An 11230-nucleotide genomic window follows, 5' to 3' on the forward strand; every position below is an offset into this window, starting at 1 on the left:
GGAAAGAACCTCCAGAGTCAAGCAGTCTGCTCCTGGGGAGACACTCTGTCTAAGCCAGGAAATATGGTAATTGCCTTTCGGGATTGATGTTCTCTGCTTTTCTTTTTGGGATCCTTATCGCCGCATGTAAGCCATTATTTTGAAAACCATTCTGTGATCCTTTGACCCGCAGTCTTCATTCGGCCTTTTATCCACCGCTATATGTAACCCAAAATCAAACACAATTTGATAACATTTCAGATAAGAATCAATCGCCTCACTAATGGTGGCACAGAAAAGTTTCAAAATCTACGCATGCAACTGCACTTGGAGAAAGATTTAAATTATGAAATTGGTGAGCTTGGAAGAGCTGCAAATAAAAACCTCAATAAAAGGTGCCTGAATTGTTCGTACTATAGAAAAAACCACCGATTTCTTAACCAAAAAAAGCTCGTATGACATCTAGTATTTTTTCACTGTGCATAAAATGCAAACACCGAGCCTACACTGGAAACTTATTCAAATTAGGCCGCGGGGTTAGGGTCATGGTAGAGTAGTTTGCAGTGCGCGACACCTTGCGGCATCGGCAACAACAACCATACGCATGTTGCACTCAACGCAACAACGCACACAGCAACAACAAGTACCATCGGTAACAACAATGGAACATACTAATGCCATATAATATAATATAACCCATTCCATCTGAGCGCCCAAAGAGTTGCAGAGGTGTTCCCCCGTCCCGAAATTGGAATTCTGTTCCCTGGTTATTGTTATTTTGGTTGCTTCTTCTTTTGTTGTTGGGTCGTTGTTTTTGTTGCTCTTTGTTGTATTTTTTGAACTTGTTTCGTATCGTAAATTCAATAATTTTGACATTTTATTGCATTTTTATTACGTTTTGTGACATCATTAAACGTTTTTATGAGTTTTCTTTGTCGCTATTTGCTGCCCTCGAACTTTTTCTGTTCTCCTTTTTTTTTTCTTGGGATTGTTTCATTGTGTTTTTAGATGCTCTTCAGGCGAAAGAGTTGAGTCAAGTTGAGTGGGCTTAGTGGTGGGGTTTTGCTTTCTGGATCTGATGGGTGCATTTGTTTGCGATGGGATTTGATGGAGATTAGAAGTCACATATTTATGGCACTTCGTTCGGCAGATGTAATTAACGATCTGAGTGATTGATTTGTCAATGAAGCTGAGAGATGCTGATTGCTGCCGAATTTCTACAGCGGAAATGGAAATTAAGTGGAGTTTTTACTGTCAATTAGGCGCAAACAAACATTAATTTGGAGTTGGCACCTAAAAGTAATCCAGCAATTTTTTTTTTTCTAATACCAATGAGTATGTGAATGAAATCTAATTACTTTTTTCAAGGCTAAATATGTTATTTGCTTGCTGCCAAAGAATTATATATTAATTATACTAGTACACCGTATTGATTGATCATCGATATGATACGGGTTACACTTTCCAGTTGGAAAAAAATAGCTAGATAGAGTATTCCCGCTTCCATGTCATCCTCAACCCTTTTCGGGGGTCACATTTCGTTGTGGGGTCATCATTCGTGCACTGGTCGTTTGATGTCAATAATAAAAGTGACTGTTCCTAAGGAAAACGAGACTTTTTAGGGGGCCAGACAGACGTTAGGGGAACGTGCATACTAAATGCCTGTCTTGCGCGACCTTTTGGACCTGGCCCTTTCGGCTAACAGCCATGAAATTAGACGCACACACATGTGACCATGTGACCATGTGACCGGCGAAAGGGTTCAAATGGCTGGTTGATGGGGGAGGAGGTCAAACCTGATGGCCTATTGAAAAGTAAAATTCGAAACTTAATTACCTGGGGCAGGTTCAACTTGAACTTCCCTAACAAACAGCTGACAGTTGGGAAACACCCGCGCAGTTTGGCCAGAAATGAGTTGGATGAGGAACTGGAGGAGGGTTTTCGAGTTAATGGCTAATGGTCGGCGATGCTCTTCGATTTTCTCATGTGTAAAATTGCCGTAAGCTGGCCCATCCGTGCACTCTGTTGTTTTGTTAATTTGTTTAATTGTCTTGCATTTTTTGGGACTCGGGACTGTCGAGTCATGTGAACGCACATCTTGTGCGGTTCGATGAGGTGAACGCAATGAACCCTAAAAACGCTGCACATCCGTCTCAGTAAAGCGAAAGCATTGTTCCGTTTGGTTTTGTTTCATTTCGAGTTATTCAAAATAGTCTCCTGTGGGTTCCATTGTCCGAAAGAAAGAAAGACACATCAGGTGTACCCGAAACGCTAATGAAACCGCCTCGGAACAAGAAAAACTTTTCTTTTTTTGGGAAATATTTCAACGATTCCAAATCGATCGTGAGCACTCTCCGCTGGAGACGAAGATCCATCTTTTGTGCGGAGCTGTGAAAAATACCAAACAACAAGCGGCTTAAATGGCGCTCGTTTGGGGGCCCCCCGAATAATAATAATAATCACAAAGGCGGGGGTACAAAGGGTTCTTCGCCTCCAAAACTCCCCCCTCCGCAGCCCACCTGCCCTTTCCGAAAAAAAGAAACTACAATGCCATGAATAAGTAACATGTGTATACACTTGTACAAAGCTCGCGGGATTCCGATATGGTAATTCTTGGCTTTCAAACGTTTCGGGTGATTCAATGTCTTGAATGGCTCTTTGATTGAAGGAGTGAATAATTTTTGGTTTTTATTGAACTGATGGTGCCTAAATTTGGGCACCGATCGAAGATTGTAGATTTATTGCATTTGCTTTGGGAATGAAATTATAATGTTCTTCAATCCAAGTAGATATGATGTTTAAAAATAAAACTAGTTTATGTAACTGTTATTATGACTAATTTAGGTAATATAATGACTAATATTATGATAAGACCTTTTTTGAGCAAATACAAGCCAAACATAAAGTTACATTCACTCGAAATTAACACATTTCTTGTCGGCGCGGTTTCAATTGCTCATGATTAAGTGCGACATGAACAGCAAACCACGACATAAAAAGGATATTAATCCCGTACAGTGCTCATAAATTTTAGCCTAGTGCTGGACCTGACCACCTACCCCTAACTCAACACCCCTACATCAGGACTATGCGACCCCCCGGTCCAGTATTCTAATTAATACGACACCTCTTATTCGAGCGAATATTCTCTTTAATTGTCGAGCTTTTTATCATTTGTCAGTGGAATTGGACAAATTAATAAATTTCCAAGGGCAATGTGGACAGTTGAGTGAAAAATTAGACAGTTAAGCTGAGCCAACCCCTAGATAAACACGGTACCCCCATAACTATGCTAATTATGTGAGATATGTGTGTGTAGAACTGGACTAGATGCACGGCCGTAGTTTAATAAAAACGTTATAATAATTCACTTTCCGTAGGAATTTATTGACCTGCCCGAAAGAGAGGGCTGGAAAATGTTGATAGAGACCGAGATAGTCGGTTAACCTGAAAGGCTGCACATGCTCAATGGGCGACATGTGACGATCCTACACCATATCCTCTATAGGGGGCCGATCTGGGGCCACTTTCGCATACCGACCACAGGGAAAACACGCAACCAGATGGAACTGACAGGGGTTAAGGGTGCGAGCGAGACCGCCGATGCAGTAGGTATAAATTTAATTTAGTCGGCCGGTCGGTCGGCTGTTTGCGCCTAACAATTAAAAGGCAAACTTCAACTAGAAACAATTTTCAAGATGAATACAAGCAGATAAGCCGCAAAGGGGCACTGGAGGGTTAAGACGAGGGTCGGATCGCCGCTTTTGGCATTTACGCATGGCATGCAGTTGACGCCCAGCACTCGGCTTTTGGACCCCGTTCGTATGCGCCGGCGTCTTTCCCTTCGGAACGCCCCTTCCCTAGTCCACGATCGCCCCTCCACTGAGGTGCTGTAGGAACTAGCTAGATTGGCCAGGAAAGTAGCTAGACAGAGGATCCCCAGCCGTAATATATAGGTAAAATGGTAATATGTACTTTACTTGAGCCTTCAACTTGATGTCTTGATGTTGGTGTTTCAGCTTCCGTTGATATGGTAAGTTTTTAAGCTGATGAGCTAACGATTCCTCGATTCGATTACCAAAACAAGTGTTTGTTTAAATAAAACTCTGCCTTCAGTACATTCTAAAACTCTTTACTTTGTAAAGAATTTTTTAGTTTAAAAAGTTTTTAATTCTGATGAATCCTGATCTGCTGGTAAGTTTTTAAGCTGATGAGCTAACGCTTCCCCAATTCGATTACCAAAACAAGTGCTTGTTTAAATAAAACTCTGTCATGGAGCCTTCAGTACATTCTAAAACTCTTTACTTTGTAAAGGATTTTTTAGTTTAAAAAGTTATTCATTCTGATCCCTCATCTGCTGGTAAGTTTTTAAGCTGATGAGCTAACGATTCCCCAATTCGATTACCAAAACAAGTGCTCGGTTAAATAAAACTCTGTCATGGCGCCTTCAGTACATTCTAAAACTCTTTATATTATATATTCTTATAAATGATTTTTCAGTTTAAAAAGTCATTAATTCTGATCCCTTCCTGCGTATAACATCACCCAGTCTTGCGATAAACTAGCTAAGCCGGCAGCACTGGCACGTTCGGCTGCAGTGACACAGCAAATGCGTATCCTACTCGAATACCTGACGCAAAAAGCAAAAAATGTTAATAAAAATCATTTAGACAAAGGAAACTGAAATAAAATAGGTGGTGTTTGGCGAAGGTGGGGGAACTGACTGACTGAATGACTGACTGGCTGACTGAGCAGTGTTGCAGTTCAAATTGTGTGTGAGACCATTTCTCAGCTCGTTTCTTAAGCGTTTCAAATTTACGGAAAAAGTCGAGAAGAATGTTGAAGCCATGGAATATTAATTTGGGGCAGGTAGAGATATGCAAATGAATTTGTTTGAACGTTAATGAGTTGAAAAACGCCTCCTGTCTTTCTTGCTTATTTTTTTCGTTTTTTTCCAGTTTCTGCTGTCGGTTCGCTACTGAACTTCGGTTTGCTTCACTTCAATATTAATTAAAGAAAAAGATTTTCGTTCGTTGGCTCCTCGGTCTGCTCTTGTTTTTTTGTATCTGTAGTTTTCTGCTACTCATTCTCTAGTGGCCGCTGCCGTCGTCAGCATTTTATTTCCTTTAATTAATCATATGCAATTTGGAGTCTGAGATCTCTCGAGCTGCTCGGTCGGCCAACGGCCGTTGATCCACTTAATTATTTAGCAATTTATTCTCACAATTGTTAACAATTTTTTGTGCTGCTACCCCGTCTGCACGTTTTGCGTAGTTTGGTAGCCATTCGTCGGTGTTTTCGCTGCTTTGTTGGTTTTTCCACAGTTTTGTGCCATTAAACTAATGAAATTAGGAGTGCTGGCGAGCGAAACTCTATGCTGATAAGGCGAAACTATTAAGGTTTTTGCCCCATGCGTTTTATATATTTTTCGTTTATTTTCGGATTGTTTTTTTTCAGCGGGTAATTAAAGCGTAATTAATGGTCGGGCTTCCGATTCGATATGGGGAGCCTGCCTTCCGCCTCCTTGGGCGGCATCTGTATTTGGTTTTTTCGTATTCGTATTCTCGTATCTGTGTGTGGTGTGCGATTAATCAAGATCAATTAAAAAGAGTTCAAACTATTGAACTATGAGCGTATAGCGTATAACAAGGCGTTCCATGGGAAAACGGAATAATACGAAAGCTAAAGACTTTTCGATCCATCATGATTGTTTTGGGAGGGCGTGAGATTGGAACTCACGCGTGTTGAGCTAAGTGGCATTTTCCATGCCTTGTTAAATACAAATGCATCCCTAGATACAAATTCAAAACCCAATTATTGCCGGGGGAATTGAGTTGTAATCAAATAGTTGTACAAAAGCGCAAGGAATTCTGAATAAGCCGGGACAAATTCTTACTTTGTGGTTAATAATAATTTATTTCAGTGTATGTAAGCGGTAATAAACAAAAATAATATAATAAACAAAAAATATATGTTATAAATTCATTTAATTCTAAGCACTTTCGGGTAGTTTTCCGCAAAGATATAGAAGGTAATTAAAAGTGGATACTTTCCGGAAATGGGTATGCTTTAAGGTTTCTGGTAGAGCTTAAGCTTAAACCATTTAAATGCAAATATAATCACATTGTTTTTTGCCTCATTATATTCCAGGTGCAGAAGAACAAAAAGAAAAATCTCACGTTTTAAGCTCAGATATTCCGCTCAAATATGGTCTGTGCGTTTTTCTTGACTTTGACACATTTTGAACATAAATATGCTATCATTTGGTAAATATCTTCTAGAGAGCAAAAAACTTATCGCGTTTTAGCTATTCAATACGATTTTAGCTGGAAAACAAGAACCCCTGCATTGTGAGCAACTGTTTTATCAGCATTCTATTTAATTTACTTTAAATTGGTTATCTTTAAACACGGAATCGTGTCATGAAAATGTCAAAACATAAAAAGAGCAATACATTAACCAGAGATTCAAACTGAATAACCATTCAATTTACTTATTCAAGATAACAAACGGGCCGTAAGCTAATTCTCGAAACTATTCACATCTGACACAAAAACCAGGCAATAAAATCACAAACAAAATTAAAATATATGCCTAAAAAGACGAAAATCAATCAATTTGTATATTTTATTGTTTCATGTTTTCGTGGCCGTGTTTTGTGGGCCTTGCTGCCATTTTCAATTGCCATTTAATTAATTAATCGACTTTAAAATTGTCATTCCAAATGCTTATCACTTATTAAAAATCTATGCGCAAACACAGAATGCCGAACACAAAAGGCCAGGCGACAGGGGCATAAATTTCCCATGGGCCGTATCAAATAAATTTCTATATATATTTGGCACATAAATTCAGTCGAGCACCAGCAGATCAGCCAAGTTCGCAGCGACTTGGCTTAAACGAGGTCCAGTTCCAGTTTAGATCGCCTGACAGTGATAAGCTGGGGGCGCTGCTGATGGCGTTGGCCACACGCATTAATTTCGCTTTTGGCTTTCATTAACAAAACTTCGCCGAAACATGAAGACAGGCCGGCAAAAAAAGGCAAAAAATATACACAGAAATACACGGAAAAATAATACAAACCTTAAGAAAGAAAAATGTATGCTGTGATTGCGTTGGCCGTCGGCCGGGGGTTTGGTTTTTGGTTTTTGGTTGATTTCTTGCTGGACTGGGAGGCGACTCGCTAAAAACTCGGACACGCCACATTCGCATTCACCATGGAGTTTGCGATGGGATAGGGATGTCGTGACACGGAGGAATGTAGGGCTCAATTATGAATACATATTCATACATCACATTTTTAATTGTATTCAGACGCTTACTCACTACAAAATTATGAATATTTCATTTCAAAAAACACATCAGTTGCAAAGGTATGCCCAAAAATTCCTACATTTATGGTGTTTCCAAAAATGACTTTTTAAAAGTTTAACAGAATATAAAAGAGAGATACTCATTTCATTTACGCCTTGCAGCGCATTAACGCTGTGGAAATAAACCACACCTCGTATTATTTAATTGGCAACATAACTAATTGCTGTTTTAGCTGGTACATTTGTTTGCCATCAACTGCAATTGTAATTGGCAATCCAAGAGCCTCACGTTTCCATCTCGAATCGTGGCGATCTGGGCTGGTTTGCCCGCTGTTACTGTTGGTTTGTCTTATGAGTTGTCTGACGCACGATGACGTTTAAATTTCAAATGATTGATTCCCCGCTGGCAAAAACTTTGATTAAAGCCGCACAACGGCAGCTCTATACTATGCTATATATCGTGGACACGCCCAGTTGAGTTTTCCCGCAGATCCCGATGCCCGGAAAGGTTGTACGATTATGTGGCAGATATAGGGGCTGACGGGTATACTTGGCCACATAGAGACAGATGGAGAGACAGGCCTATTTGCGTGCTTAAATATTTTAATTAAAGAAAAGCCCGGACCGCCGTCTTGTTGGCCATGTTAGTTGGCCGAGTCAAAATATTTAGGAGTTGGCCCCATCCCCGATTTTGTGTGTTGGCCCCGCCCCGTTGGCTTGTTTTAATTGCAGTTTACATGTCTATTAACAGGCATCCATCCATGTTGACTGGCAACTATTTTCCCCGCATTTTCGTGTTTTTCTCATCATTTTTCCTCTGACTTCGCTGCTTTTAATTGCAACTGTCATCAGGTGGCCAGCGGTAATTGACGTGCTGCTAAATCGCCTCCAAATATTTCACCAACTCAAAATTGGCACAAAAACGTATGCTAAAAAAGCGGGACAGACCGCACTGAATGAGCTGTCAAGAAACCCGAGACCCGTATGTCTGGCGGTCATATATGGCGGTATAATAAATATATAAAAAATGCGACTCCCTCAATCGATCAAAGCCAATAAACCGCATAAAGTGCTTGAATTTCCCTGACGGCTGATGGTGTCATATGCGAAATTAACACAACAATCATTTCACACGACCATTCAGCAGGTGTATGGTTCGCCGAGGCCCCCTCAATTCACATAATTGAATTGGGTGCAATTTAATCGATTGCGATTCGGTTTGTGTTGCCAAAAGGACGCTCTAATTGGAGCTGATCGTGTTACGATTGTCGGTTAGATATGAATTGGAAATTCGAGGAGGAAGTGGCGCAAAACTGAAAGGGCGTTGTAAGAGCATTTTCATTGAATGTGATTAGGGGAAATGTCAAAAATGCTGCATTTATGCAGGTCAACTCAAAATGAGCGAATAAACGAATTCAATTATAATTGTAATGATATCCATGCATAGCATGCCAAACTATATAACTCCCCATCGGATCATTCAAACCTGAAATCACAAATCCAGTAGCACCAACTTTTCTCAGCTCCAAACAAAAAACTAAAGTAATACCGTCAAGATGCGTATGCTCAATATAAACCAAGTGGCCCCCAATTTTACTACCAATGCGGTGGTGGCCGGTGGCTACCGCAATTTTGCCCTTACGGACTTGCGTGGCAGATACGTCCTGCTGGTTTTTTATCCGGCAGACTTTTCGTACGTCTGCCCCACGGAGTTGCAGGCATTCAGTGATAGAGCTCCGGAGTTCAGGAATGTGGGCTGCGAAGTGCTGGCCTGCTCCACTGATAGCCACTTTGTGCACTGTGCCTGGATGAATACTCCCAGGAAGAACGGAGGTCTGGGTGAGTTGGATATACCATTGCTGGCCGACAAGAACATGAAGATAGCCAGGGACTATGGAGTGCTCGACGAGGAAACAGGACTGGCTCTGCGTGCCCTCTTCATCATCGATCGCGAGGGCCGCATTCGTCAGATCACGGTGAATGACATGGGAGTGGGTCGCAGTGTGGATGAGGCACTGCGTCTGGTGCAGGCCTTCCAGTTCAGCGATGAGTTCGGTGAGGTCTGTCCGGTCAACTGGCGTCCCGGAGCCAAGACCATGAAGGCCGATGCCTCCGGAAAGGAGGAGTACTTCAAGTACGCGAATTAAATGAAATGCTAGCCATTCAATAAACGATAGTTATGAACATTCAAAAAAGTGCATTGAATATTGTATTGCTTTTAAAATTCACGAAATACTTGCATGTTTGGCATTCTATAACTCATAATAAAATCAATTTAAGCCTGCATTCTCAAGCAGTTGCCACCTCTATCGCCATTAATTTAATAAAAACATTCCACCCAAAAATATAATCGGCAATCAGCAAAGGGTAACTTAAATTATTATTATAGGTATGGGCATGCCGAAAATAACAAGAACCGATGGCCACAAGGAACGAGCGACAAAAATGATATCTGAAATGAATACTTATTATTATCGCAAGAAAGACTTGCCGCCGTTTGTCTTTAAGGTCTTGCTTAATGGATGTGGTTAAATTTGTTCAACTCGTATAAAGTATTTTTGCAGCTCTGCTGTTTATTTTTTGTTTATTTCTGCTACCGCAGAGTCTGGTTGTGAGGGGAAGCAGTCGGCGAGGTGCGATCAAGATCGCCGCTCTGGGTTTGGGTTTGCACTGCAAAAGATACTTTCTGACATGCACCACATAAAACTTTAATACAAATGGAACTCAAAAAAATTTAACAGCATAAATAACGTAGCAAATGAGTAACAAATAGTGTGGTAAATAAATTACTAAGCCACTAAGATACAGGAATATTATGTTATGTATAGACTGCGAAATTAATTGGGTAATAATTGATCATCTTTTGACGTTTTGCATTTAAAGTGTATCAGTTCGTGTTTGCAATTCACTGCACAAATGAATACCACAGTAAATCAATGGAACGCGGGCGCATTTTCTCCCGGTGCCACCAGCTTCTGCCCCGACTCACCAGCGTGTTGTCGCCTTAGTCATTGGCGGCTGCTGCCGTCGCCGGACAACCTCAATTGGGGCCACCGACTGCGTCCTCCGCGCAGCAGTCACTTCACAAGTTTGCGCGCTTATCTTAATTGTTGCTCGCATATTAATTTCGTACCTGCTGTGCTGACAACAAGCTGAAGGCCCCGGTCCTCCTTGGCAGCCCCAAAAGTTGGCCAGCTGGGCAGTGGCTCTGGAAGAGTCGGAAGATCCCATCCCATCCCGGTGGCTCCAATCAATGCTCTCATTCGGGAACGATGTCGCCTGTCGCTTGTCTTACTTTATTGTTGACAAATTAATAGATTGTGCTGTCCATATTAACACGTTTACGTGTTGCGCTTCCTTCCGGCCACAAAATGGGGCATTAAAGATGCATGAGCCTTCCGAGCCGCAGTCCATTGTCCATTGACCGGCTATCGCTCTGATTAGTAGTGAAATGTGTTCCGATTCGAATGCATTTTAATGCCCATCGGCATTTCACGTCACTTCATTTCGCTTCATTTGGATTCACTTCAGTTTACAGTCAGACTTCCGCCAATGGAACTTGTTGGTTGATTCGGCTTTAAAGCTGTTTCTATTAATTTGGCATAATTAGGCATTGCAACTATTACGTATGTATACAATTACAAGTTAGAGGATTTTGCAGCTAAAACGGCTGTTGTATTTAATTAGGCCAGTGATAAGAACCAGTTGCCAAGTCCGCCGGAAGCGATTTACGTGCCATTCGAGGGTCCCTGACTACGGATCAGATAAGCTCGATCCACACGCTTGTTTATCTGGCCAATGATTGATTACGCTGGCGAGTCTGAGGCCGATAAACGAGTTGATTAGCAACTGCGACCAGATCTCCATCTCCATCTCGATCTTCATCTGAATCGGTGATCTTGAGGCCTAAGAACCGGAGACGTGACGCTCTCTGCAGA

The 11230-nt window shown here is 41.3% G+C and overlaps 1 protein-coding gene across 1 annotated transcript; it reads left to right on the forward strand.

The window, feature by feature from the left end:
- Positions 1–8771: 8771 nt before the first annotated feature.
- Positions 8772–9481, forward strand: LOC6544602 (peroxiredoxin 1). Its single transcript, XM_001973028.3, has one exon. It carries the CDS (start codon positions 8849–8851, stop codon positions 9437–9439), a length of 591 nt encoding a protein of 196 aa, XP_001973064.1. The 5' UTR covers positions 8772–8848; the 3' UTR covers positions 9440–9481.
- Positions 9482–11230: the final 1749 nt, after the last annotated feature.

Source organism: Drosophila erecta, unplaced genomic scaffold, assembly GCF_003286155.1.
Source record: "Drosophila erecta strain 14021-0224.00,06,07 unplaced genomic scaffold, DereRS2 tig00000021-arrow-pilon, whole genome shotgun sequence".
In the NCBI taxonomy this organism is placed as follows: domain Eukaryota; kingdom Metazoa; phylum Arthropoda; class Insecta; order Diptera; family Drosophilidae; genus Drosophila; species Drosophila erecta.